The 25,387-nt window shown below is 46.8% G+C and overlaps 18 protein-coding genes across 18 annotated transcripts in view; 9 read left to right on the forward strand and 9 right to left on the reverse strand.

Moving 5' to 3' along the window:
* CYBJADRAFT_163821 (uncharacterized protein) overlaps positions 1 to 712 on the forward strand; it is a gene marked incomplete at both ends in the record, with an annotated part of 2,975 nt that extends 2,263 nt beyond the window's left edge. Inside the window, one exon of the mRNA XM_020213803.1 lies at positions 8 to 712. Within this exon, the coding sequence (XP_020068889.1) occupies positions 8 to 712 (705 nt within the window). The remainder of the gene's footprint in view (positions 1 to 7) is intronic.
* Positions 713 to 910: 198 nt separating this feature from the next.
* CYBJADRAFT_118275 (phosphoglycerate mutase) lies at positions 911 to 1,531 on the reverse strand (the record flags this gene model as incomplete). Its single annotated transcript, XM_020212255.2, has 1 exon — positions 911 to 1,531. A coding segment is annotated over one exon (621 nt), but the record flags the coding sequence as incomplete, so codon positions are not given.
* Positions 1,532 to 1,990: 459 nt separating this feature from the next.
* Positions 1,991 to 3,145, forward strand: SSU1 (Ssu1p; the record flags this gene model as incomplete). Its single annotated transcript, XM_020212926.1, has 1 exon — positions 1,991 to 3,145. The coding sequence occupies one exon, from the start codon at positions 1,991 to 1,993 to the stop codon at positions 3,143 to 3,145; it is 1,155 nt and encodes a 384-aa protein (XP_020068891.1).
* Positions 3,146 to 3,240: 95 nt separating this feature from the next.
* On the reverse strand, positions 3,241 to 3,666 carry ERG28 (Erg28p; the record flags this gene model as incomplete). The annotated part of the gene is made up of 1 exon (XM_020212912.1): positions 3,241 to 3,666. One exon carries the CDS (start codon positions 3,664 to 3,666, stop codon positions 3,241 to 3,243), a length of 426 nt encoding a protein of 141 aa, XP_020068892.1.
* Positions 3,558 to 5,172, forward strand: CAP2 (F-actin-capping protein subunit beta). Its single transcript, XM_020213190.1, has 2 exons — positions 3,558 to 3,911; positions 3,968 to 5,172. The coding sequence occupies exons 1-2, from the start codon at positions 3,909 to 3,911 to the stop codon at positions 4,772 to 4,774; spliced, it is 810 nt and encodes a 269-aa protein (XP_020068893.1). The 5' UTR covers positions 3,558 to 3,908; the 3' UTR covers positions 4,775 to 5,172.
* Positions 5,173 to 5,231: 59 nt separating this feature from the next.
* CYBJADRAFT_168913 (uncharacterized protein) lies at positions 5,232 to 5,651 on the reverse strand (the record flags this gene model as incomplete). Its single annotated transcript, XM_020215559.1, has 1 exon — positions 5,232 to 5,651. A coding segment is annotated over one exon (204 nt), but the record flags the coding sequence as incomplete, so codon positions are not given.
* A 306-nt stretch (positions 5,652 to 5,957) lies between these two features.
* On the forward strand, positions 5,958 to 6,917 carry CYBJADRAFT_168915 (rhodanese-like domain-containing protein). The gene has a single exon (XM_020215560.1). It carries the CDS (start codon positions 6,034 to 6,036, stop codon positions 6,652 to 6,654), a length of 621 nt encoding a protein of 206 aa, XP_020068895.1. The 5' UTR covers positions 5,958 to 6,033; the 3' UTR covers positions 6,655 to 6,917.
* On the reverse strand, positions 6,774 to 7,486 carry RRP36 (rRNA-processing protein RRP36). Its single transcript, XM_020215561.1, has one exon. It carries the CDS (start codon positions 7,444 to 7,446, stop codon positions 6,838 to 6,840), a length of 609 nt encoding a protein of 202 aa, XP_020068896.1. The 5' UTR covers positions 7,447 to 7,486; the 3' UTR covers positions 6,774 to 6,837.
* A 576-nt stretch (positions 7,487 to 8,062) lies between these two features.
* Positions 8,063 to 8,518, reverse strand: MRPL44 (mitochondrial 54S ribosomal protein mL53; the record flags this gene model as incomplete). The annotated part of the gene is made up of 2 exons (XM_020213423.1): positions 8,063 to 8,404; positions 8,461 to 8,518. The coding sequence occupies 2 exons, from the start codon at positions 8,516 to 8,518 to the stop codon at positions 8,175 to 8,177; spliced, it is 288 nt and encodes a 95-aa protein (XP_020068897.1). The 3' UTR covers positions 8,063 to 8,174.
* Positions 8,519 to 8,748: 230 nt separating this feature from the next.
* Positions 8,749 to 9,609, reverse strand: MPD1 (protein disulfide isomerase MPD1; the record flags this gene model as incomplete). Its single annotated transcript, XM_020212920.1, has 1 exon — positions 8,749 to 9,609. The coding sequence occupies one exon, from the start codon at positions 9,607 to 9,609 to the stop codon at positions 8,749 to 8,751; it is 861 nt and encodes a 286-aa protein (XP_020068898.1).
* A 172-nt stretch (positions 9,610 to 9,781) lies between these two features.
* CYBJADRAFT_168918 (uncharacterized protein) lies at positions 9,782 to 10,582 on the forward strand. Its single transcript, XM_020215562.1, has one exon. It carries the CDS (start codon positions 10,125 to 10,127, stop codon positions 10,569 to 10,571), a length of 447 nt encoding a protein of 148 aa, XP_020068899.1. The 5' UTR covers positions 9,782 to 10,124; the 3' UTR covers positions 10,572 to 10,582.
* A 379-nt stretch (positions 10,583 to 10,961) lies between these two features.
* CYBJADRAFT_130643 (uncharacterized protein) lies at positions 10,962 to 11,528 on the forward strand (the record flags this gene model as incomplete). The annotated part of the gene is made up of 1 exon (XM_020212935.1): positions 10,962 to 11,528. The coding sequence occupies one exon, from the start codon at positions 10,962 to 10,964 to the stop codon at positions 11,526 to 11,528; it is 567 nt and encodes a 188-aa protein (XP_020068900.1).
* A 52-nt stretch (positions 11,529 to 11,580) lies between these two features.
* On the reverse strand, positions 11,581 to 12,264 carry RIB5 (riboflavin synthase; the record flags this gene model as incomplete). Its single annotated transcript, XM_020212938.1, has 1 exon — positions 11,581 to 12,264. The coding sequence occupies one exon, from the start codon at positions 12,262 to 12,264 to the stop codon at positions 11,581 to 11,583; it is 684 nt and encodes a 227-aa protein (XP_020068901.1).
* A 597-nt stretch (positions 12,265 to 12,861) lies between these two features.
* CYBJADRAFT_130715 (amidase) lies at positions 12,862 to 14,499 on the forward strand (the record flags this gene model as incomplete). Its single annotated transcript, XM_020212942.1, has 1 exon — positions 12,862 to 14,499. The coding sequence occupies one exon, from the start codon at positions 12,862 to 12,864 to the stop codon at positions 14,497 to 14,499; it is 1,638 nt and encodes a 545-aa protein (XP_020068902.1).
* A 234-nt stretch (positions 14,500 to 14,733) lies between these two features.
* On the forward strand, positions 14,734 to 16,526 carry CYBJADRAFT_168920 (cytochrome P450). Its single transcript, XM_020215563.1, has one exon. The coding sequence runs from the start codon at positions 14,847 to 14,849 to the stop codon at positions 16,443 to 16,445; it is 1,599 nt and encodes a 532-aa protein (XP_020068903.1). The 5' UTR covers positions 14,734 to 14,846; the 3' UTR covers positions 16,446 to 16,526.
* Positions 16,511 to 18,116, reverse strand: BCY1 (cAMP-dependent protein kinase regulatory subunit BCY1). The gene has a single exon (XM_020217402.1). The coding sequence runs from the start codon at positions 17,969 to 17,971 to the stop codon at positions 16,697 to 16,699; it is 1,275 nt and encodes a 424-aa protein (XP_020068904.1). The 5' UTR covers positions 17,972 to 18,116; the 3' UTR covers positions 16,511 to 16,696.
* A 566-nt stretch (positions 18,117 to 18,682) lies between these two features.
* CYBJADRAFT_178285 (Zip-domain-containing protein) lies at positions 18,683 to 21,822 on the reverse strand (the record flags this gene model as incomplete). Its single annotated transcript, XM_020216921.1, has 3 exons — positions 18,683 to 19,804; positions 19,841 to 20,000; positions 20,144 to 21,822. 3 exons carry the CDS (start codon positions 21,820 to 21,822, stop codon positions 18,683 to 18,685), a joined length of 2,961 nt encoding a protein of 986 aa, XP_020068905.1.
* Positions 21,823 to 22,364: 542 nt separating this feature from the next.
* On the forward strand, positions 22,365 to 24,793 carry IRC5 (putative ATPase; the record flags this gene model as incomplete). The annotated part of the gene is made up of 3 exons (XM_020213424.1): positions 22,365 to 22,699; positions 22,811 to 23,807; positions 23,898 to 24,793. The coding sequence occupies exons 1-3, from the start codon at positions 22,427 to 22,429 to the stop codon at positions 24,791 to 24,793; spliced, it is 2,166 nt and encodes a 721-aa protein (XP_020068906.1). The 5' UTR covers positions 22,365 to 22,426.
* Positions 24,794 to 25,387: the final 594 nt, after the last annotated feature.

The following is a 25,387-nucleotide window of genomic DNA, read 5'->3' on the forward strand; positions in this document are numbered from 1 at the left end:
GTTCTAGTTGAACATTGCCTACCCAGCCAACGGGTCCCAAAAGACCTATGACATCGATGATGACCACCGTTTGCGTGTCTTCTACGAGAAGAGAATTGGTCAAGAAGTCGAGGGTGACTCTGTCGGTGACGAGTTCAAGGGTTACGTCTTCAAGATCTCTGGTGGTAACGACAAGCAAGGTTTCCCAATGAAGCAAGGTGTCTTGTTGCCAAACCGTGTCAAGTTGTTGCTCGCTAAGGGTCACTCTTGTTACAGACCAAGAAGAAACGGTGAGAGAAAGAGAAAGTCCGTCAGAGGTGCCATTGTCGGTCAAGATCTTGCTGTTTTGTCCCTTGTCATTGTCAAGCAAGGTGATGCTGAGCTTGAGGGTTTGACTGACACCCAAGTTCCAAAGAGATTGGGTCCTAAGAGAGCCAACAACATCAGAAAGTTCTTTGGTTTGACCAAGGAGGATGATGTTAGACAATACGTCATCAGAAGAGAGGTTGTCAAGGGTGAGAAGAAGTACACCAAGGCTCCAAAGATCCAAAGATTGGTTACTCCACAAACTTTGCAAAGAAAGAGACACTTGAAGGCTTTGAAGATCAGAAACGCTCAAGCCCAAAGAGATGCTGCTGCTGAGTACGCTCACTTGTTGGCTCAACGTTTGCACGAGCGTAAGGCTGAGAGAGCTGAGGTTAGAAAGAGAAGAGCCTCTTCTTTGAAGGCTTAAGTTCTTTATCCAAACACAAAATTAAAAGGTTTCATGTTTTGATTTCTCTTAATCGTATTTACTCCGTTTCTTACTAAATCCATTAGTTGTAATTAGCTGGTTTGCTGAGCTGTAAGTTTAGTATGTTTCCCGTTTTATCCTACTCATCATGTATATGTGTATCAAGTGTATATAAATTTTGCACAATCGCAGCCTTTATCATCTAACTCTTTGATCTGTGACGTGCAACTGTGCGCCTAAGTGGTCAGTGTTACTAACAACACGGATGTCCCATTTATCATCTTTCAAATCTATCACGGTGACACTCGTGTTGTAGACGACACCTTCAGTTTTACCGCAGAGCTTCAACACGGCTCTAATGGTACCACCATGACTAACAACGGCAACGTTCTTCAGTCCCTTGGTGTCTTGTTTCAAAGTTTCGATATAAGCTGAGAGTCTGTTTGTGAACTCGTCTGTGGTTTCACCAAACTCTCTATAGTGTTTACCGTGTTTCTCACCGTGTGCAATCGCATCATCAATGTGCATTCCTTGGATTACTCCCATGTGTCTCTCTCTCAGCTCCGGGGTGAAGATGATTTTCTGTGGAGAATCAAGACCATTTGCCAATGTATTGGCAGTATCCTGGCACCTCTTCAGATCAGATGAGTAGATCCTTTCGAAAGGGAATGACCTGAGGGCAGCTGCTAGCTTGACAGCCTGTTGGTGTCCTTCGCTATTCAAATCTGTGTTCAAATGGCCTTGAAGGATCTTCTTGACATTGTGGTCTGTTTGGCCATGTCTGATGAAGAAGAATCTCGTCACTGAAGGGTCGGTATTAGGTGTGATTGCCTGAGTCATTGGTGTTACTCTTTCCTACTGTCATCACGCTAAAACTACAAGCACTAATGGAAACAACACACCTGATACCGGTACTAAAATGTGATAAGGGGGCACAGTCACGTAGTATCACGTGCACGCTCACGTGTTTCATCACATGATTCACATCCAAACACCAAATGACGGGCTTTGGAAAGTAGAAACGGCACAGTACAAGCCCGACTCTTTTTCCGCTTTAGTATGGCATGGCGGAGTTTGAATCACTGTTGTAGACACAGCCCGTGGGTAATGGGCTTTCGAAATTGCCGTGAAGAAGACTTTTCAAACCACGATGACGGCATCAGTGATCAACTGTAGGTCGCAATGACTCGTCGTTGATGACTCTTCAAGTTATATAAAACAGTTGGGACGTTGCACTTCATCCTAATACACGCAGACAGTAGCCTACAAACAACGATCATGACATCTGATGAGAATGATAGTTGTAGCGAAACCGTGATTCTGTCACTTGAAGAAGAGAAAGGACAACAACAGAGAAAAACCATCTTTGATGCATGTCGAGAGCCATTTAGAGCACCTTGGTTTATCACCATTATGGGCACTGGTATGGCCTCAACAATCCTACTCAACTTTGCATACCCGTCACACTGGCTCAAGATCTGTGGACATGTGATGTTTGGGTTCTGTTCGCTATGCCTTTTGATGACAATGCTGCATTTTGTCAACACGCTTATCAGATACCCCGATATGAGATCTGAGTTTACATTCCATCCATCAAATGCTCCATTCATGGGATGCCTCGCAATGGGGTTCTCCTCCTGGGTCATCGCACTCCATAGCATCTGTGACGGCAGAGCACCAATATTCTTCTACGTCCTGTGGTGGATCTCAAACATTGCTTCCCTATATACAGCATGGGTAATACCCTTCTTCTTCATGCAGAGGTCCACTGTGAAGATAAGCGAACTGTCAGTCACTCTGCTCCTACCCTTGGTTTCTCTCACCGTGACAGCCTCTTGTGGCGGGAACATCGTCCCTAGCTTACCAGAGAGCTTGAAACTCTCCACCACAATTCTATGTTTTCTACTATGGGCAAATGCAATGACTGTGAGCTTTATCTTTCTCACAATCTATACGTATAGGCTCTTGTTTTACAGATTCCCTGCAAAGGGTGCCATCTTCACGTCTTTTATTCCAATTGGATTTCTGGGACAAGGTGCGTTTGCAGTTCAACTGTGTGGTGTTAACTTTTACAATTACACGCTGGAAACTCAGGTTGACGATGCTCAAGTTGCACAGCTATTACACTGGGTTTGTGTACTAGCAGCTCTCTTCCTGGAATCTGCTGGTTTCTTCTTGACATTCTTCGCATTTGCATCTGTTTTGTCGTATGGCAAACATAAGTTCCACTATGGCTTCTGGGCAATGACGTTCCCTCTGGGAACAATGCACCATGCCACGAGAGTCACTGGCGAACTAACGGGATGGACAACGTTCAGCGTAATCGCAAGTATATACGGTGCCATGTCCGTTCTGTGGACAATCCTTTGTTTGTGTGGCTCCACATATGACGTTTATACCTGGTTCTTCCCACCAAACAGTGAAAGGAATTGATCCTTTGACATTCGATTCCAGTGTTTTACATATTGCATTTCATTCATATTTCATCTGCATTTCCTTAACGTGATATAGTTCTGCTATTTACATATTTACAATGAAGTGTAGTAGTCCCACTGGTTCCACATCCAGACAAGAGTCATCGTGGAGACGACGAGTGGACCTGCAAGGCCCTTACCAAGTTTGGCGGTCTTGTAAACAAACCACTCCAGACCAAAGTGTATGAACGCAATGGAATAACTGGCAAAGGTGATTTGATAAACTTGGGGAACGTTCAAGTAGTAAGCACCGTAGAATCTGATGACACTCGAGATCAACGTCCAAGTACCAAAGGTTCTAGCAGAGAGCGGTGTAACCTCCTGTGGTTTGTTCTCATAGACTCTTTGAGTAAGAGCCAGGCCCGAGGTGTAACACTGGAAGGAGTTGAATATGGACACAACTGAGATGAACAGCAGCCATTTTGGTAAGATACCTGGCAATTGCGGGATCCAGCTGCCAAATGAAGCGATGTCAACCATGGTTTCTTGTTAGGTGGGCGGTTGCTCAGTGTTGTTTGTTACTGACTGAAGAACGTGGAGTCGCAACGAGCATTTTGGTGGAAGGGAGAAGAGGAACGAATCTTTCCACCCGCGCGCACACACACACACGCACACACCAAATTTCGTTCCCGAATACCATCTCGTTATTCTCCTTTAAAAGAAGGATTCATCTCGTTTAGAATTTACTGCTGTGTTTTTGGTTTGTGAAATTGGTACCGAAGATGGTGAGTGTATTGCCAATTGGTTTGGTCGATGCTTCTACTGACAATTGGTGCACAAGTCGTACGACGCTGCCCTTGATTTGCTGAGAAGATTGAACCCCCAGAACATCACGGAGAACTTGGAGAAGATCATCCATTTGAACCCAGATCTTGCGGAGGACTTACTCTCCACAGTTGACGTGCCATTGAGCATTGCAAAGGACCCTACCAACGGCAAGCCTTTCCTGACTTGTGATTACAACCGAGACTTGGACTCTTTCAGATCCCCGTGGTCCAACAAGTACTACCCTCAGTTGGACGATGATGACTCTCCGTATCCCTCTGCAGCGCTTAGAGAATTGGAGGTGAAGCTGAACGATGCCGTTGACATCTATAGAGATCTGTACTACGAAGGAGGTATCTCCAGTGTTTATCTGTGGGATCAAGACGACTCTGTTGAGAGCGGATTTGCCGGTGTTGCGCTCTTCAAGAAATCCACAGAGGATAACCAAGGTCTTTGGGACAGTATCCACGTGTTGGAAGTTGAAAAGAAGAGCTCCACAAAGTACCTGTACAAGGCTACATCTACGATCATCCTTGACCTCACCAAAGTGTCCAAGGAGAACCGTGTCAAGCTGAGCGGTAACTTGATCAGACAAAATGAAAAGATTGGTGAGGTTGAAAAGGGTGATTTGTATGGACACATCGTCAACATTGGTTCGCTTGTGGAGGACGTTGAGAGTAAATTGAGAAACTTATTGCAGCAAGTGTACTTTGACAAGACCAGTGACATTATCGGCGATCTGAGAACGCTTGGTTCACTGTCGCAGTTGAAGCAGGAGAAGGAGCAGCATAGTGAGGTGATCAAGGGAATGCAAGGTCTATGAGCGAAACCAGTAGCAGCGAGCGTGGGCCATGAATGTCACATAGTGGGAGAGGCACAATCGGATGATTTCTGGCATATACTCAATACATTCCAAAGAGCACTGTGACGTGTGTGGCTTCTTAATCTGCCTAATCCAGTATCTGATGATCTTCGTATCTCGAACCATCTAGAAATCAGTCCATTTCTCTCCCCCCCCCCGCCAAAAAAATCAAGTTAGGTAAGCTATTTGGTGGGCTCATCGGGTGGCACGACGTCGGTCTACCAGAAATAAAGCAAACCCCATGCTTCTGGAACATCGAATAAACACATCATACATGCATCATCTTGCCAGCTACATTGGTCCTTGTGTAGAGTTTATAAGAATATAAATATAGTGAATATCAAAACAATTTTTTTGTGGGTTTCCTTTTCCTTATATAGGTACATCTGTATATAGAAAAACTCCCCTTTCAGTATGGAACTGCCAAAAGGGCACCTCAGGGCACAACACACATCACCTTTGAATTGAATCAATGCAGCATCGTATTAGCACAGGACACGGGAGCACTCGGCTTACTCGTCCTTCTTGGTGTTGATACCGGTCTTGTTGAAACTGTGCTTGATGTTGTCTTGCAAGCCCAACTTGTCGAAACCAAAGGCAAAGATACCAAGGAGAACAGCGACACCACCAAAGGCACCGAACCACTTGGAGGCTGGGGTGTTACCGGCAGCGTTCATTCTGACGGCGGACTTGGAGAAGGCTCTAACTGGAGTGGCGTACATTGTTTTGTCTTGTTATGTAGATCTGAAAAGGCAGTTGAAACTGTGTAAAACTGAAGAGGGAAGAAGGGGAATTTTCTACAGATTCAACACGCGCTACGTAGCTTACGGCCCACCGGTGCTGCCCATCTGTAGGCGAAAACACCGTGGAAACTGTGTGTGTTCGAGCCGGTTAGCCAAAATGGCCTTATTGAAAAAAGAGGAGGAAAATCCGAAGATCCTATTGGGTGATCGTTGTAGACTTCCCGAAGCGGGAATTGCAAAGGAAAGGCATGTATACCTAAGCGAGGCGTGTTTATGTTTCCCGATTGGGTAGTCAACGGCTTGTAGCAGAACTTCACTTTGGAAACTTTCCCCTTTGGGTTTAGCGGTGGCAGTTCGCAACGGGAAATGGCAAAACAAATCTACAACAAACGTTAGTTGATGCTAACGAGCGGAGCCTGTACTAGCGTTGTTCCCCAATTGTGCCTGCTTCCGTGATACTTCTGCCCATCTGCTGCAATGTCACACTCCGCTAGAGCTCTCTTAAGGGCCACTCCACGTCTTGCACTGGCCTCTCGTCTTGCCTGTGCTTCATCCTCTGTGGTGCGCAATGCCTTGTTTACCACCACCTCCGCCCATGTGGTGAAGAGCGGCTCATCAAGGGTTGCGAGTATTGGGGTGAGATTCAACTCCACAAAGGCTGAGGAGCCACACCGCCCAACCATCAGCCAGGAGGAGCCACCAAAGGTTTATGACTATCAACAGATCAAGGATTTGACCGAGCACCCGCAAGAGGACAAGATCATCGTAGATGTCAGAGAGCCGGCTGAATACCAAGCAGGATCCATTCCAGGAGCCATTAACATTCCATACAAGTCCACTCCGGGTGCATTGGACCTCTCGCCTGAAGAGTTTGAGGAGGCATTCAAGTTCAAGAAGCCTTCAAAGGATAAAGAGTTGATCTTTTACTGCCTTGCCGGTGTTAGATCCACAGCAGCAGCAGATCTGGCCCAAATGTTCGGATACAAGAAACTAGGAAACTACGTCGGCTCTTATCAGGACTGGTCTTCTCATGAACAACCTCAAGAGAAGCCAGAGGAGGAAGCCAAGAACGACGGTGAGAAGTCAGAGGAGAAGTAAGCTCGCTTGATGACGCTGTTATTCGCCATGGATAAGAGATAGACACCTATATACAAACCTCCTTTGCGGTTATTCTCTTACATCTCGTTACTACATTCCACAATGCTTGTTTTCCATCTTCTTTTCTAATATTGAACATATGCATCAGTGATATTATACACAAGTATTCATATTATATAATACTCAATCTCTAGGTCTGTTGAATTCCAACTGTTTGAACTCTTTACCCAATCTTCTCTTTCTCTTTCTCTCCACCACTTTCTCTCTTTGACTGGCCTTCATGTTATCGAACTTGTGCTTTTGAACAATCTTTCTCTTATCACTCTTCTTGAGGAAGAAGTTGCCCTTGATACCTCTCTCTTCTTTATACTTCTTCACAACCTCTTGTTCCAAGTCCCTATTCTTGAGAGTGTCTAGCCTCGACCTTAATGACTTGGATTGGTACTCCAAATCCTCAATCTCCCTTTGACTCAGCTTATTACGCATCTTTGGGTCCTTCAGCATCTTCGTAATCTCAGAAACCTCCTGTTGTCTGTAGTCATCCAAGAACTTGTAATCCTTACGTACTCTGTTAAGATCAGCTTTACCAAAGGCAGCATCGAATCTGATGTCTCTGTAGAGTGATGTCTCGTTCTTGCGATTCTCAAGTCCTGGAATCTGTCTTATCTTAGAAACTCTCCTCTTCGATGATGTCTCCGTGGGAGCGTGTTTACTCTTCTTCTTCTTCTTCTTGTTACCCACATTACTGGAGTCATCATCATCGTCTTCTTCATCAAACATGCCGTCAGACATATCACTGAACCCGTCATTCTCAAATTCATCGCTTTCACTGTCATATTCTCTATTACTGGACTTTGTAGGTTGTCTTCTAGCATCTCTAGACATGTGAACACTCTCCCTTTTACTGTTCTGCTCCTTTGATTTCGCCTTCTTCTTATTCTTCTTCTGTTTCTCTTCCTTCTCCAGTTCAGCCTGTGCGCTCTTCAACGCACCAAAGCTGAGGGTCTCAAGCTCGTCGTCACTGCTTTGTTCAGACATTTCCAAGTACCCAGAGACGTCATCTTCATCATCAGAAAACTGGGGCGCCAAATGTTTCTTTGCCATGATTCACCTGCTTTTCTACTCCAATATTAGGACAATCGCACAAGAAAGATACCATCTCTTCTGGCTATAAATTTTTCTGTTGTTACAGCCCAGAGCTCATCGTTCTGGGCAGCACCTGCGAGGAAGTCAACGGATGGGAGCCCTCGTAGGCATAAAATGTCATAAACGGTGGTTTCGCTCACATGGAGCTGTGCTTCGGTAGTCTGAGAGAAGTACATTTAGCCTGCCATTGTAGTTGGTGAGATAATCAGGTATGACTACTCAGTATGTACTTTGGTCTTTACAACATCTCTATGCTCTCTCACCATGAAACCAATAACAAACCTTTTATTTACAGATATTATATATACATATAGCGAAACAAACCCTCCGGTAGCATGACAAGTGCCCAGATTCCTCTGACAAGCTCCCCAGAATCATGCTTGGATGCTGTCCTTGATCTGTAGTGCTCTGGAGTGTCTATCCATAATGGCACTAATCTCGCCAAATGTCATCGTTGATGGATCAGCATCCAAGGTCTGCTTATCCTTAAAAGTCACCGAAAGCATAGGCTTCGTCTTGTTGTCTGTGATGACCTTATGGTCGATGACGCAAGCACCTCTTAATGAAGGAGGGATCGAGCTGAGGAAGAGACGTGATGCCTTTCCTGTTCCAAGGGGTTAGTATTCCAGTTCCAAGAGATAGAGGACAAGCACTACACACCTTCTTTACCGAGTGGATTGAATCTGATGACAACTTTGGTGAAGTACTTGGTGATCATGGCTTATTTCAAATAGATTGAGGTGTTGTGGTTTCCATTCATTGAGCACTGGGAAAAGTGTTGAAAACTTCACCGTTTTGCGACGAAAGCGGAAAGTGGGAAAAATCCCACAACATCCAGACACCACCTCAAGAGCTACGTTGATGGGGATTTCATACACGATTATCTATTAATGGTAGTGCTCATACTATGTGTAGTTATGTGTGGTTATATATAGCCATTGAGTCTGATCATAGCTCATCACGGGCTTGTTTGTGCTTTCTTTGCTTCTTGCCACCTTTTTTCTTTGGCTTCTCACCCTTCAAGATGGCTCTCTTGTATTCTCTGTGCTCAACGATGGACTCCACGTCAGCGTATTGCGAGATGAACTCGGTGATGCTCGATTTTGACATATCTCCAGTGTGCTTTGTCCATTTACCATCGTGGTAAACTGCAAGGACGGCCTTTTCATGGTCCGGGTCGATCTCGAATACTTCGTACACCTCCTCCTTGTTCTTGTTCAGAGGCAGATAGCTGAAATCCACAGCACCGAGGAAATCAACGGCCAAGCTCTTCAGGAATGGAGTTAGTCTATCCTTCTGTGTGAGAACAACGCACTTGACTCTTCCTGAGTCCACCTGTGCCCATTCGAAGAGCTTGGTCAGCGTCGCAAATCTCTTTGTATAGTTCTTCATCCGGTTCGTAACAAATTCCACCATTGCTTTGGCCTTTCTTGGTCCAAGATACACCTCCGTCGCATGTATGTACTTCTTATCATTTGCCTTGTCCAAGTTAACCTTTGGTGGTCTGAAAACAACCAATGTTGGGAATCCTTCAACCCTGTACTTGGAACAGAGAGGTTTATTCTTAGCCTTATCACAGTCCACAGCACCAACAACAGCAATGTCCTGGAGATGCTTACCGGTTTTAACATACTCAGGCTGTAAGTTACGGCAATGTCCACACCATGGAGCGTAAAACTCCACTATCGACGTGTCATTTGTAAGCACAACAGAATCAAAGTTGGTTGCGTCTAGCTCCATCACAGGGGACTTATCGTAGAACCCAGCACTCACCAGTGATCCCAGGGCAAGCAGCAAAGTGAACTTCATCATCGCTACCATCCAAAAACCATCCAATGTGAACAACAGCACCTTCTTTTCAATGCTGTTCCAATGGAGTGAACAGGCTAAAGAGAAGCGATGAAAAAAAAACTCCGTCTCGGTCGACACCGGGGAAAAATGTTGAGACTTCCCTCATCACGCAGGAACCGCATACATTGATGGTTGAGATAAGCCGAGCTGAACAATGCGAAGGGCGGGCAGGTCTCTCCGTAATCATTGACAGTGCGTTATGAGCTCGTGAGCTTGTCGTGTACTGTTGTTTCTGGCTGTCATTTATACGTATTGGCTCGCCGTGGGCTGCCTGTGTTCACTGAGGGCTTTAAGCTCTCTCAGTGCTGCTTGACAACCAGTGATCAATGCTGCACAACGAAAGCGCATGGGGAAGGTCAATTGGGGCATTTCTGGTTGAGCTGTATATGAAGCTTAATTGGGCAGTATATAAAGGCTAGCGAGCAGTGTTTCCTTCCAACCTCCTACTCAACATCAACCGTGTAAAGCATCCCATGAGTCTCGTCATTCTGTTGTCAGTCCTCGTCGCTAACGTCCTCGCATCATTGGACACCAACGTCGAAAAGATCCCCTTGGCCGTGAGAGTGGCCGAGGTCTTCCACAATGGATTCTGTTTCCAGCAGTTTGCTCCTGTGGAGTCTGTGCAAGCCGTTGAAATGCCTACGTGGGTCAAAAGCGGCACCACCTGGAACCACTTGGGGTTCCAGACCGACTGTACTAAGGGCGAAAACACCGTCGCCATGGCTCCGGGAGACACCTCCAACTTGACAATGGCAAAGTACTACATGCTGACTTACACCTCTGGCTATCAGGTGATGGATTACACCGGGTTTCAAGACAATGAAGAGCGTGTTGCGCTTCTCGAGTATTACTGGACCACCGGACATAACTTGTTTGAGGATGCAACTACTACAGCACTGATTGGTCGCCAATCGGGGTGATTAGTCGCCAATCGTGGTGATTAGTCGCCAGTCGAGGTGATTAGTCGCCAATCGTGATGATTAGTCGCCAATCGTGATGATTAGTCGCAAATCGTGATGATTAGTGGCCAATCGTGGTGATCACACCCCAAACAACTCAAACACACGAGTCTATGTGGTCTCTAGGATCATCTAAGTACTCCATTATGATTATATCATTTCAATCCGATCACCGCTGACCTCTTTATAACCGCCAATATGGAACCGCTGTAGCCTTCATTAGCCCCACCGCACGCACTAAAACCCCCCTTTGACACAAAAAAAATACACACTCAGTACAGCACAGCTTCCCTTTAAACAGCCCTTCTTCATCACCACTTGCTATACAGAGCGGTTTAAAACTACACACACATGTCCAAGGAATACGCTTACTATGCTTTTGACTCGCTTGTCTCTGAGCTGAGAGGCTCACAGGCGCAAGTGAAGCTTGAAACCCAGGAGTCCTCGCCGTTGTTTGTTACATGGAATAAGAGGGAACACGGGGTGAAGCAGCTAAGAGGCTGTATTGGAACCTTCTCTGATATTCCACTGACAAGGGGCATCCGTGAGTACGCACTGATCTCAGCGTTTGAGGATACGAGATTCAGACCAATTACAGAGAAGGAGCTGCCGTTGCTGTCTGTGAATATCACTGTGCTGAGAAACTTCACAAAGGCCGCTGATGCGATGGATTGGACCTTGGGGAAGCACGGGATTCGTGTCAAGCTGAGCCGTGGAGGGCGCTCTTACGGTGCAACATTCCTACCAGACGTTGCAGTGGAGCAAGGATGGACCAAAGAGGAGACTGTGGAGCACTGTATCCGCAAGAGTGGCTACAGATATGACTACGACTTGGATGACGTTGAAGTCATCCGGTACGAAGGCGTCAAGGTTGGGTGCGACTATGACGAGTATCAACACTACGTATCACAGCTTTGAAGATGTTTCTTTTCGAACTGCGGAGGAGGAGAACGTGCGTATGGATGGCGAATTATTGCTTGAGAGAGCCAAGTTTCTTGTCAACAATGGAATTGATCATCTGCTCCAACTTACCAGACACCTCGCGCTCCATGTAGAGACCAACCTGCTTCTTGATCAGCTTCCCCATCACGTCCACTTCGACGTTGACGGCGTCGCCGAGATGCTTCAAAGGCATCACAACGTTCTCCTGTGTATGTTTAATCATGCTGATTCCAAACTGCGACTTGTCGTAATCGACAAACGTCACTGTCAGACTAGTGCCATCCAGGCAGATAAACCCCTTCTCCACAATGTAATCGATGTACTCCTTGTCCCTCAGCTCAAACGAGTAGTTGATTGCATTCTCCTCAGCTTGTGCGCCCACAATGGTACACACAGTATCGACGTGACCTTGGACGTAATGGCCTCCAAACCTAACATCGCCGCCCACAGCCCTCTCCAGGTTGACCTTGGTGCCCTTTGTCAGGGAGCCCAGGTTGGTGCGTCTAAGAGTCTCAGGTATCAACCCCACGGTGAAACTATCACCATCAAACCACGTCACCGTGAGACACGTACCGTTCACCGCAATCGAATCACCGATGTGGGCATCGCCCAGCACAGGCGACGCCTTCACAATGGTCAGCGTGTAATTGCCATCGTCCTGCTTCGTGAAGAGCTCAACCTCCCCAATGTGCTCAACTATACCGGTAAACATCTCAGTTAAAGTCCCTGTTACCGTGCCAACTGACACCACCTATAGTCCCAACGGGTTCCAGTGGCGCCTCCCCTTTAAAACTTAGCGACGTGCTACCGCCGCCCTCCGCCCACCAGGCACCCCCACCACACGCCCGTCCCGTTTTATGTGTCGGGCAACAACGGCAACAGCCCTCGTTGCGTCTCGCCGGCGATGTGATCAATATGGCCCATGCTCCCCTAGAGAGGGCAGTGATAGTGAGATAGTGATAGTGATAACCGCACAACGGTCGCATAAATGTGAGTGCAGTCCGGCGAAATCGTCAACTGGCACCAATTCCCGCTTTGTTCTGCTGGTTGCACTGGGTGGATGACCCGTGTAACAATGCTGCACGCTGCAAGTTTCACCCTTCATGTTCAAGGTTAGGGATGGCTTTGATTGGAGCAAATTGGGTGTGTTTGTCTGTTGATAAGGAGCATGGATTAGGGGAATTAACACGGTGTACGTACATGCCATGGGGGAGGGGAACATCAGTGACAAGTGCTGGACCACCGTATGTATATAAACAGGGCCCAGGGCCCTGCTTCTTGACAGTAGCGCTAAGCTTGAGAGTACTCAATGGCGCGTAGCTGTGGAGCAACAATGGCATCGTGGCAAGAGACTGCACAGAAGAAGAGGGACTATGTCCGCTCTCAGATCCCCAAGGAATGGCTTCTGGAGGAGACTCCGGAGGATGCCAGTAACGCTTACGAGTACCTGAACAAAGTGTTACCAAAGGATGAGACTGAAATCGTCCACAAGTCCCTGTTACAACTGCAGAAGGACATCAAGGATAAGAAACTGAGCTCATACGAGATCACGAAGGCATTCTGTCATAGGGCTGCCTTGGCTCACCAGCTGATCAACTGCTGTGCAGAGATCTTCTTCGACAGGGCGCTGGCCCGGGCAAAGGAGCTGGATGAGTATTACCAAGCCACTGGTGAGCTGAAAGGCCCATTGCATGGACTGCCAATTTCTCTCAAGGATCAGATCAACCTGGAAGGGTTGGACTCGTCAATCGGTTATGTCTCTTTGGCATTCAAGCCAAAGACCAAAGAGGACACTTCAGTCATTGCAGAGATCTTGTACGATGCGGGCGCCGTTTTCTACGTCAAGACCACCGTTCCAATGGCCATGATGGCTGTTGATACATACTCAAACTTGTATGGCCAAACGGTGAACGCGTTCAACAACAAACTCTCATCTGGCGGCTCGTCCGGTGGTGAATCTTCACTGATTGGATGTCGTGGTGCGCTCATTGGGCTATCCACAGATATCGGTGGCTCTATCAGAGTCCCTGCGACTTTCCAAGGCCTGTATGCCATTAGAGGTTGCACTGGAAGATTACCATACTGTAAAGTGATGAACTCCTACGCAAATCAGCCAATTGTGCCATCTGTGATTGGGCCCTCTGCTCAGAACTTGGAGGACTTGGAATTCTTTGTCAAGTTGATTATCGACTCCAAACCTTGGTTGAAAGATCCAAAATGTCCACCTATCGAATGGAGACAAGTCCAGCTCCCGGAGAGACTGACGGTCGGTATCATGAAGAACAACGGGTACATCACACCACACCCACCTGTGCAGCGTGGATTACAGCTCATCGTGGACAAGCTGAAAGCTGCGGGCCATGAGGTTATCGAGTGGGAACATCCTATCCCGGTTCAAACGTTGAAGGACAACCTGGGAAAGATCTTTGTCGCTGACGGCTACGGCGAGACAAAGAGGGAAGTTGCTAAGACCGGTGAGCCAATCATTCCACAGCTACTGGGGTTCTCTGATGATCTGGAGGAGATTGGCGTGACGGAGCACTGGGAACAAGGCAAGACCAAGTACGAGACACAACAAGCCTACGACAAGGCATGGCTGTCTAAAACAGGGCCTAGCGGCAGAACAATGGACTGCTTCATCTCCGCAGCGTGGGAGACAACCTCCTACCCTGCTGGAAAGTACAAACCATACCACTGCTCATACACCTACCCAGCAAACTACCTCGACTACACAAGCGTCATCATGCCAGTGACAAGCGTATCCGAGGAGGACAACGTTGCCGCAGATTACACCGCTTTGAACGCAGACGATGAAGATAACAAGCACCTGTGGGACTATGACCTGTTCAAGGGCATGCCTGTATGTGCACAGATTCACTGTCTGCGCTATGAGGAGGAGAAGGCCATCAAGATCGCAGGCGTTGTTAGTGAAGCGTTGAAGCAGTAACCAAAGTCGTATAGTTTCAATTGATTTTAATTTTCATAACACACGATCGCTCGGAGTTTAGCCGGCGATAGTATGCACGCCGTATGCAACGTATGGAAGGTCAACGCGACGCACGCGCTGGGAATTTGGAGATGGTCCCCCCGGAATTTCTACCCAATAATGTGGATGTGAATTCCGCTTTACTTTAGCGGACTGCTAATGTGAAGTGATAGCGATGATGTTGGAAACATACGTTTTGGATATAAAAAGGGACCAGGGGGAAAAAGTGAGCCGATAATTATTCCTCACCCTTGTGCTTTCCCACTAATCTTACACAGCTGACTGTAAAGAGCCCTCAAACTTGCGCCATGAACGGAGTTGTACTTACGCTGTGGGATTATGTCTCATTACATCCACTGACGTCGCTCGTGACGGCGTTGACGATCATCGCCTCGTTCTATCTGGTGATTTATCCATTCGTCTTGAACCCGCTGTCCGCTTTGCCAGGTCCCTTCCTCTATAAGATCTCCTCGATCTTTGTGCTGAACGACCAGCGTATCGAAAGCCGCAATGAAAAGCTGAATCAATGGCACAGGGAGTTTGGCCCTGTCATTCAGATCGGGCCTAACGAGGTGTCGCTGGCCTCTGTCGACTACATGAAACAGATCTACGTCAAGCAGAACATGCCAAAGACCTCGTTCTACTCCCAGTTCACGAACTTTGGTGAGCTGAACGCCTTCTCCATCATCGACACCGACCGCCATCTCAAGAGAAAGAGAATGATGGCTAAACTGTATACAAAGTCATCGGTGTTCGCTCATGACTCACAGGCCCACATCAACACAAAGGTTCAAAACCTCCTCAGCTTTGTTGCCTCGTCTGTCGATGCGCCAATGGATGTCTATCAGATGTTCAACTCTTTGGCCATGGACGTTGTTACGTATTACGAACTCGGGTCAAAGTTCACCACCAATCTGCTCCTAGACTTGAAACAGAGAAAGATCATTGAAGCGTTCAGAGCTTCTTCTTCGATGTGGTTCTATACCACACTGTTGCCTTCCCTGTGGTCCTGGGCTGCTGATAAGAAAACGGCAACACTCTCTGGTCAATGCCGTGACTGGGCCAAGTCGAAGTTCCTCGAGGCATACGAGGATTTGGTGCAAAATGGTGATACTGGCGAACCTTCTCTTGTGAGAACCTTGTACGTGAACGGTGTCACCAAGTGGGCTATTGGATCAGAAGTGTTTGATCACGTCGCTGCCGGCCATGAAACCACAGGTGCGTCGTTGACTTATTGCACCTGGGAACTATCCAGACCTATGAATCAATACATACAACAAAAGTTGTATGACGAGATGGTTCAGAACTTTGGTGAGACACCATTAGGTTATTTGCCATTGGATGTTGTTGATAAGCTTCCATACGTGGAAGCGGTGATCCTGGAAACTACTCGTTTGCATGCAGCTATCCCAGGCAGTGAACCACGTAGCGTTGTAAAGGAGTTTGTCGTTGATGTCAACGGTGCTAAATTCACCATTCCAAAGGGCACCACTGTCTCTGTCCAGCCATGGTCTCTTCATACTGACCCAACTGTCTTTGCACGTCCTGAAAGCTTCATCCCTGAGAGATGGTTGAAGCAGGGTGATGAGACTGATGAGTCCTTTAAACAGAGACTTCAGCTAATGAAATCCTCATTGTTCACCTTTGGCCAGGGGAATAGGATGTGCCTGGGGATGCACCTTGCTATGACTGAGATGAAGCTCTGCATTGCTCAATTGTATTGGAGATTCCAATCCAAGATTAGCCCACAGTGGTGTAAGAACCTCACAGAGAAACCACCAATGATGGGCAACGTCCACGGGTCGAAAGCATCTCTGACTGATGTCGAAATGATGAGTATGGCAGATAGTTATACCTCTAGACCAATATTCGATGAGTGCTGGCTCGAATGGAACGTTAGATCATAGATCAACCATATTTATTAACTATTATACATTATACTACACACACTACATAAGCTACAGAGAATCACTCTGAGTAAAAAGAGGTAATAACATCAAAACTCGTAAACAATTAAATGATGAGAACAAAAAAGTTGACTACATACGGATGCAGTGTCTTTTCCCTGTATGCTCACTGGGAGTGTGGAACCTGTGTTGTAAAAAGTGTGTGGTTTTTCTTTCTTGTAACGTTGCAATGTATGGAATTCATTGATATTCTAATGCTTTGTTGGATCCTGGCGTTTCAAAACCTCAACAGCAGGTCCCAACAATCTTTGGAAGCCCTTCTTATCCAACGTAGCAACCTTCAATTCCGTAGTGGCAACGATACTTGCCTGTCTTGGAAGATCGTTCAACAGAGCAACCTCACCAAAGTAGTCACCTCTCTTCAAATGGCTCACAACACCTTCTCCTTCCTTAAGAACATTGGCCTCACCACTTTCAATGAGATAGAAGTTCTCACCAACCTCACCTTCTTTGATAACGGCATTTCCCGGTTGGTAGGTTTCCGTCTCCAACGCATCTGCCAGCTTGGAGCGTTCATATGACGACAGACGTGATAGCACAGGAACCTCCTTCAGGAAGCTCTCGTAGAGTTGTCTCTTTCTGGAGGTTTTGGCCAACAGGATTCGTCTAAAGGTGAGTCTATCCAGGGCCCAGAGTACCAAGTCTGTCTCTGCCAGCGCAGTGGCAGCTCTTGGGGAGTTATACATGAGTGCCAATTCACCAAAACTGGAACCTGGGCCAGATGAGCTCACCTTGATGCCATTCACGTAAAAGCTAACTTCACCGGACTCAACAACGTAGAAGAAGTCACCTTCATCGCCTTGCTTGATGACCTCAGAGCCAGCAGGCAGTTTCACCTCTTTCAGCGCACCAATCACAGTCTTCAACGAGTCCTCGTCCAGCGAACCAAACAGAAAGTTCTTAACAACAGAGTTGCTCAATCTTTGCAACTGATCTGCTGATTTCGGGATCACAGGAGCATGCCAGTCATCCTTGATCCCATGTGGGTTCAAGGTCTCTGCACTGACACTTGTACGTCTGTTGGCGTTGAAAGCCAATGGCAAGTTCACGCCTTGTGGTGCTGCAATGGAGCTTCTTCTGAATGGCTGCTCCACGGCGGCGCGTGGATCCACCGTGGCGGCAGCGCGCCCACTGTGTGAGCTTCCAACGTTGAAGTCAGACTTGAAGATATCACTTGGTGCCTCGCCCTCATCCCTCGCGTGCGGGTCGTTATCAGTGAAAGGCTGATTGAACAGCAACGGAGCCTCCTTCTCCACGGGGGTGCTCTCAGACCCTGTGCTCTGCGGGAAAAGGTCAATTCCTTGAGACTTCAACTTGGGAGCTTGTGCCCACGCCAGCTGGCGTTGCTCCTCCAGTCTCTTCTGGAAATAGTTGGCGCAGAACTGCAACACGTCCTTTGGAGCCTGGCGTTGCACCTCCTTGTTCAGCTCGTTGAGCTCATTGACGTATTCCTTTGGTAGAGTCATCTGATGCAGCGTGCAAGCGGCCGGAAAGAGTACCTAGAAAGTGTGTGTGAAGTGCCTGGATATATAGCTGTGAGGTGCCGTACAGGGATCGTCCAATTGGAGCTGTTGATGTCAATGTCAATCGCAATTAAACCCCCTTCTCTGGTGTGTTTTATGGGTTTAGGCAGCTCTTTTGAAGGGGCAAGGCAGAGGAAAAAGGAAGCATCCTCGCCCTTTTTGCGGAAGGAGGAGGAGAGCCTCCCCCCTAATGGTTACGTAAGCAAGCGGTGGCCTGTGCGCCAGGGCTTCGTAACCATCGGTCTGTGATGCGATGGTTTTACTGTGATGGACGGTGGAGGTGGGTATACGTGGCTAGGTTGTACTTGGTCGTTGTAGCCAGACATGGCTAACTTGTAGTTGGTCGTTGTAGCCAGACGTGGCTAACTTGTCGCTTGTGGTCGAGGATATACGTGGCTAGCTTGTAGGTGGTGGAGGTGGGTATACGTGGTTAGGTTGTACTTGGTCGTTGTAGATATACGTGGCTAGGTTGTACTTGGTGGTTGTAGATATACGTGGCTAACTTGTACTTGGTCGTTGTATACAGACGTGGCTAACTTGTACTTGGTCGTTGTATACATACGTGGTTAACTTGTCGCTGCTGCTTGTATTCAGACGTGGCTACCTTGTCGCTGCTGCTTGTATTCAGTACTCTACGCTACAGAAAGAACCCTCCTACTCCAGCCATGAGATCAGGAACATCAGGGAGATACCAACAAGGATGAAGAACAACTGGCAAAGACCCTTGGAGAACTCCCCAAGTCTCGTGTTGTTGGTCTGTAGCTCGAGGATCTCAGGTATGACGCCGACAGTGGCGATGTAGAGGAAGCCACCAGCAGTGAATGGCAGTGTTAGATCGCCCGTGGTGACTGTTGTGCCGAACAGGCCTGGGGAGACGTTACCAAACTCAACAACCTCTGTAGACGAGAGTCCATAGGTCTGGATGAAGATGCCCAAGAATGTACCGACGTAGGCCCCGACAGCAGTGAGGAACTGGGAGTTCATGGCCTGCCATTTGGTGAACCCACCTTGGATCAGGAGGGCAAAATCACCAACCTCATGAGGGATCTCATGGAAGAACACAGCAAGACACGTGGTGGAGCCCACGGACTTGGAGATGTAGAAGGAGGCCGCAATGGCAAGGCCATCGGTGATGTTGTGTGTGAAGTCCGAGATCAGGTTCAGGTAGGCACTTGTCTTCACGCTGGCGTTTGGATTGGCAATGACCGGTTGGTCATCGTCGGTCTTCTTATGTCTTCTAACCTCTTCATCGGAAGGAGCAGCGGCGTGGGAGTGGGAATGCGTAGACTCGTGGCCTTGCTCGTGCTCCAGGATTCTCAATGACTTGTCGATGATGAAGAAGACGAAAAAGCCAACAAAGATGAACAGCCCGAGGATGGTGTTTCTCTTCTCATCAACAAGGACAAAAGACGCCTTCGAATGGTCAACAGGCTCGCCAACAAAGGTCTGTGGTAGCAAATGAAGGAACACGTCACCAAGCAACCCACCAATGGCAAAGCTGATCAGTAGAGACAGCTTGGAGGGGTCAATGGAAGCCGGAATGAACCCTAGAATCAGATTTGGTGGACCGGAGATGTACGTAGTGGCCAGCAAAGCGTTATAGGCTGGGTTCTCAAAGGGGAACAGCTTTGAAAAGAGATATGAAATCATCGACTCTCCTTCTTCCTCATCATGTTCCAACGCCAGTTGTTCGTTGATATCCTTTACAACAGCACACTCTTGAAGTCTTGAATCAAGGACCTGTAAGTTCAAGTCTCCGTTAGAGTAGTACAGAGGCTCAACAACGGAAACCTCCTTCTCTTCGCTGTGCACCTGTCTCAATGCTGCCTTTGGCGCATGGGCAAAGGCTCCTAACGAGAGACCAAGGGTTATAAGTACGTTAAGCTTCATCCTCGAATGTCCTAAAGTGCACGTGGATTCATAAAGATTGAATAATGGGTTCAGTACTCGAAACTTCATCTCCGGTGATTTGCTGGCCCAGCCAAAAAAAAAGGGAAAAACACCTCCGTTTCATATCTACAATGTTCATCATCAATCAATACAATACATTGTTTTTTTCTTCTTTATTTTAACGGCATTTATATAGTTACAACGTTGACTCATAGCTTCCAGTACTGGAACTCCTCTGGCGATGATTGACTCACAGGGACAACCTCTTCTGCCTTCTCCACTGCTTCTTTATCCTTTGAGTCCTCATCGATGGTTTCTTCGATTGGTTTTGTAGCAATGACAGAAACTCTTGGTGCTTTGCTAGCAATAGCAACCGCTTCTTCTGCTAGCTGGCTGCCAACTTCTGGGTTCTCCGCTGCAGCTGCTTGTGCCAACTTATTACGCACATCCACGGCCTGCTTCTTCAATGCCAATCTATCAAGCACAACATCCTTACGCTGTTGCGCCAATTCTGCCTTTTCTTGATTCAATTGCTTCTCCAAGAGTGAAATCTTACTCAGCTTGTGTTCAATCTTGGAGATCTCCAGGTCAACAAGGTTCTTCAACAAATCTGTAGATTCCTGCTTCAAATTCTGTTGTTCAGCCTGTGCACCACCAACCAAGGATCCCACAGTAAGCTTAACAGCCTTCTGGAAGTCCTCATCGTTCTCTAAGAAATCCCTTGAAGCCAGGTCACCGTCCAGATTTTTGATCAAGAATTTTATCGTCTTGATAACAGACTCATTCGTAGAGTCTGTAGTAGATTTTGTTGTTGTGTCTTGTTTCTTAACATGTGCGATGGATCTCACCAGATATTTGTCTTCGATAGGCAATTGAATGAACTTTGTAATACACTGTTCTTTAGTCTTTGAACCAACATGAGCAGAAATCTTATCCCAGTTGTCTTCAAACATTTCAATACCTTCTAAGAGTAACAATGTCTCCTGATCTGTCCATTTAGAAGCAATGTTGTTCTTACTGAGCTTCTCCAATCTAACAAAATCAGCACTTGTGAAATTTGAGCCGAAATGGCCCTCTTTAAAAGCACGGGCTGATATATAACCTTTGGTTTTCAAATTGTGATATCTAACATCCGTGGAATCATTCCCTGTAACGCTACATGTAAACGATTTGTTCTGTACACTTGTAGCTCTATCACCATTGCCAAACGACAACGCATCGTGTGTAGAGTCAAAGGTGTTTTTTCTCAACGTCAAATTCAAAGGATCCTTGGCAATAGATTCTTCAGTGATCACCGCAGTCTTAACCTCATCTGTGTAGTCAGTCTCTGGAGATTGTTCGTGCTTCACGATCTTTGCTCCTTGTGGGATAAAGGGCTTCAGTCCATCCGGAGTATCGAGTATTATTTGGAAATGGCCAGTGTACTGTGGACCAACAAGAGAAGGCTTGGTCTTTGGATCAATTTGATAGTTTATCAACCCCCATTGCTCCAAGAAGGCATGTATACGAATTATCGATGCAACGTCAGCAGCAATGTTTCTTCTTGCCGCTGTGACTGTGAGATACTCCACAGGGTTAAGTCTGAACGTGTTTATCATAAAGTTTCTGATGTCCTTGTAGATCTTATCCGTCTTGAACCTCGAGTTGTTGTTGAAGAACTCTGGAAGAGATCTCTTTTCAATCTCATGGATATCATCGATGGAGAACCAGGCAGCAAACGCTGGAATGATCACAGGCTTGGTCTGGCGAGCAAGGTACATCTTTGCCTTCTCCTCAATCTTCTTCGACTCGGCAACATAATCAATCTCTGGCGACTTCTCTGCTTCTCCTTCCTCATCTTCACGGTGTGTGTGCTCTTCCTCAGTCACCGGTGTCGAGACGCCCTGCTCAGCGGCATCTGTCATCTCAACGTCCTGATCCTGTGCATCGTTACTGTGTGCTGCTGGTTCTGTAGCAGCCGGCTCCTCTTTGATCTTTGGTGTTGACATCGTGATAGTTTCCCCGAATTGTAAACAAAGCGCTTCCTCTCCTTCAAAGGGGGCGGTAGTCGTGGTGGTGGTTAGCTGGGAAATATACACTCAACCTTAAGCAAAAACAACAATTCCTTCCCTCGGAGTATTCCAACAGAGTCGATTTCCAAGTGTAAATTATTCGTTTGTCCTTTCTTTCAAACGGTGATTCGCCTGTTGATGCTTGTTTTTTGATCTGTTGTTATTGAAAACGCGTTGAAATTGGCTTGTTTCTCTTTTCCTTTAAAACGGACAACAACGGTTTGGGTGATTGTGTTTTTTTTCCAGCCTTTTTTCACGATTTTCGCGCGATTCGCGGTCTGCTCACTCCTCGGTGCTGATATTTACGCAAGCGTGATAATAGTTACGGTGGTGGGCTTCACCACTGTGAACGATACACGCGTCTCTAAGCAAGAATAAGACGACACAGTGTGTCACACCAGGTGAACAAATCACTGTTATAGATCGAGATATACGTGGTGAATAGCGTTGTGTGACCATGACGAGAGAAAGTGAGCTGTCTTCCTCGCCCGAAGCCCATGAAGACGAGATGGTTGACGAGCTCATCAGGGAAGAACGCCTGGAGCAGAAGCAGGATGAAGAGAAGTACAAGGAGTTTGATAATCTCGACTACACCTTCAAACTGGAGAGATTGCAGAAGCTGGTACAGCAATCCCAGGTGTTCTCGAAGATCATTGGTGATACGCTGTTGGAAAGCGTATTGGAGAAAAAGCAGCAACAGGGAGAGCGAAGCGATGAGGTTAAGACCAATGTTGAGGAGCCTCCAAGGAAGAAAGCTAGAGGCTCCTCCAGATCGAAGAAGCTTGTAACAGATTACTTCCCTGTAAAGGCCAAAGTCAGTGAGAAGACTGTAGCCACGAAGGACAAGATCAATAAAGTCAGAGAGAGTATCTCCATGGCGCAGCCTGCGTTGGTTACAGGAGCTCAGATGAGAGAGTACCAGTTGGAAGGAACCCAATGGCTGATTACCCTGTATGAGAATGGTTTGAACGGGATACTTGCTGATGAAATGGGGCTGGGAAAGACACTACAGTGTATCGGACTGCTTGCGTTCTTATATGAAAAGGGTATCAGGGGCCCCTTCTTAATCACCGCACCTCTATCAGTTGTAGGTAATTGGGTCAGTGAGCTAAAGAGGTTCGCTCCTTCACTGCCAGTACTGGGGTACATTGGTCTAAAGGATGATAGAAAGGCTTTGAGAGATGAGCACTACAGCTCACAGAACGGCTTCAACGAGGCCATTGTGGTTACAAGCTATGAAACTGTGCTCAGAGACTTTGAGTTCTTTAACAAAGTTGATTGGAAGTTCCTCATCGTTGATGAAGGCCATAGGTTGAAGAACATCAACTGCAAGTTGATTAGGGAATTGAAAAGGCTGAAAACGCAAAATCGATTGCTACTAACTGGTACTCCACTGCAGAACAATCTAAATGAGTTATGGTCTTTGCTAAATTTCATCCTTCCAGATATCTTTCAAGATTTAGAGCTCTTTCAAAGATGGTTTGATTTCAGTTCCATAACGGAATTGAAGAAAGACACGGACGACTCAACAAAGAAAATGATCGATACTAAGATCCAAGAGACGTTGGTTCAGAACCTGCACTCTATTTTGAAACCATTCTTGTTAAGACGTCTGAAGAAGAGCACCCTTCAAGATCTTGTGCCTAAGAAGGAGTTCATAATATATGGGAAACTCTCTCCAGATCAAGATAAGATATACAAGGCTGCTCTGATGAAACGTTTAAGGAACGAAGTGCTCAAGTTTGCATTAAGACAACGTGTCCAGGCTGAGCAATTGGCCATCGATCAGGTAACCGTTGAGGCCTTCATTAAGGAGGAAATGGATGGCCATGGACAAGGTAGATCTCCAAAAGATGATGATGCATTTTGGCGAAGCATAGGGAAAGAAGCATTTGTATCCCCCAAGGGTATCTCAAAACAGTTCAAAGCTCTCTATGATGTGTTACACGGGTGTGTTAAATGGGTTGACCAAAAGAAGATGAATAATTTGATGATGCAACTGAGGTTGATCTGTGATTCTCCTTACCTGTTTTATTACCCCTGGGATGATGAAAAGCATATGACACTGGATGCTCTGTTGAAGAGCTCTTCAAAACTACAATTGCTTCAACAACTGTTGCCACGGTTGATTGAACAAGACCATAAGGTGTTGATCTTTTGTCAATTCACCACAATGATTCCATTTGTCTTGGACTTTTGCGATCTGAATGGTTTTGGACACTGTTACTTAGAGGGGTCCATGGATCAATTGGAACGTGAGCAAAACATCAAGTCCTTTACCGAGGATCCTCAGAAGCAGGTGTTCATCCTAAGCACACGTGCTGGTGGGCTGGGGTTGAATCTAGTTGCTGCGGACTCTGTCATTCTCCTTGACTCGGATTGGAACCCGCAAGTGGATCTGCAAGCAATGGACCGTGTTCATAGAATTGGACAGACCAACCCTGTTGCCGTTTATAGATTCATCACAGCCAACACTGTAGAAGAGGTGATTCTGGCAAAGGCTGACTCCAAGCGAAAGCTAGAGAAGCTGGTGATCAGTATGGGCAAATTCGAAAACCTCCAAAGACTGATGAGACAGGACAACTCCTTGCTCGGTACAACTGAGAAGAAAAGAGAACAGTCTGACCTGGCTGCAGAGTTGAAGAGTCTGTATGAGGAGCATAAGCTCACTGGGGTAAGCGCATCTGTAAAGGATAATACCTTGACACAGGAGGAGCTCGCTGTTCTCCTGGACAGATCGGATGAGAGCTATAGCAAGACCCCGGATTCTTACAAGAAGTTTGAGCACGTACAGCTATTCGAAACAACCTCATCGCTTGAGTGATCTTCAAGACTATGACCACATGGTCTCTAGGGGGATCAATTATGGCTAAGCACGTGTGCGATGATCACCATAATAGTATATACTGATTCCGTGGCTAGATCACGAGAAGCCATCATTCATAGGAAGCATTGCACAGCACATGGCTAACATCGCAATAGTGACAGGTTTATATGTACCTTGTATGTACCTGTAAGGTACGTGCATAGCCCCTACGTTAATCTTAACCATGTGGGCAATTAGTTGTACTGTTTTACACAGTGTACTTTCTGCGTGTGGATCTACGCGCATACCTGAACACGTCTGAAGAATTCTCCTTCGTCGCACATCCTCTCATTGGCTGACGTTACACGTTGACATTGGCCTGTATAAGCTTAGGACTGTCGAAACGTGGGTCACTCACACGGGGAGACAGCGAAAAAATTAATCCTGGCTGGTACCGATGATGACGATATTGCCATTCAAATCAGCTATAGCGACAATATTATTAAGACAGGTAGTCCAAGTGAGCCTGGAATCGTTGTGAAGCGTGTACAGTTTTTAGTATAAAAGGCCAGGATGAGCTATATCAGGTTAGAGGATGGTGAAGATGGTGTT

The sequence above is a fragment of the Cyberlindnera jadinii genome (assembly GCF_001661405.1).
Source record: "Cyberlindnera jadinii NRRL Y-1542 unplaced genomic scaffold CYBJAscaffold_13, whole genome shotgun sequence".
Lineage (NCBI taxonomy): Eukaryota > Fungi > Ascomycota > Saccharomycetes > Phaffomycetales > Wickerhamomycetaceae > Williopsis > Williopsis jadinii.

What these genes read in the sequence shown, in the direction of transcription:
- BCY1 (XM_020217402.1), bottom strand. Translation starts at nt 17,971, where the DNA reads ATGACTCTACCAAAGGAATACGTCAATGAGCTCAACGAGCTGAACAAG.
- CYBJADRAFT_168920 (XM_020215563.1), top strand. Translation starts at nt 14,847, where the DNA reads ATGAACGGAGTTGTACTTACGCTGTGGGATTATGTCTCATTACATCCA.
- CYBJADRAFT_168918 (XM_020215562.1), top strand. Translation starts at nt 10,125, where the DNA reads ATGAGTCTCGTCATTCTGTTGTCAGTCCTCGTCGCTAACGTCCTCGCA.
- CYBJADRAFT_168915 (XM_020215560.1), top strand. Translation starts at nt 6,034, where the DNA reads ATGTCACACTCCGCTAGAGCTCTCTTAAGGGCCACTCCACGTCTTGCA.
- RRP36 (XM_020215561.1), bottom strand. Translation starts at nt 7,446, where the DNA reads ATGTCTGACGGCATGTTTGATGAAGAAGACGATGATGATGACTCCAGT.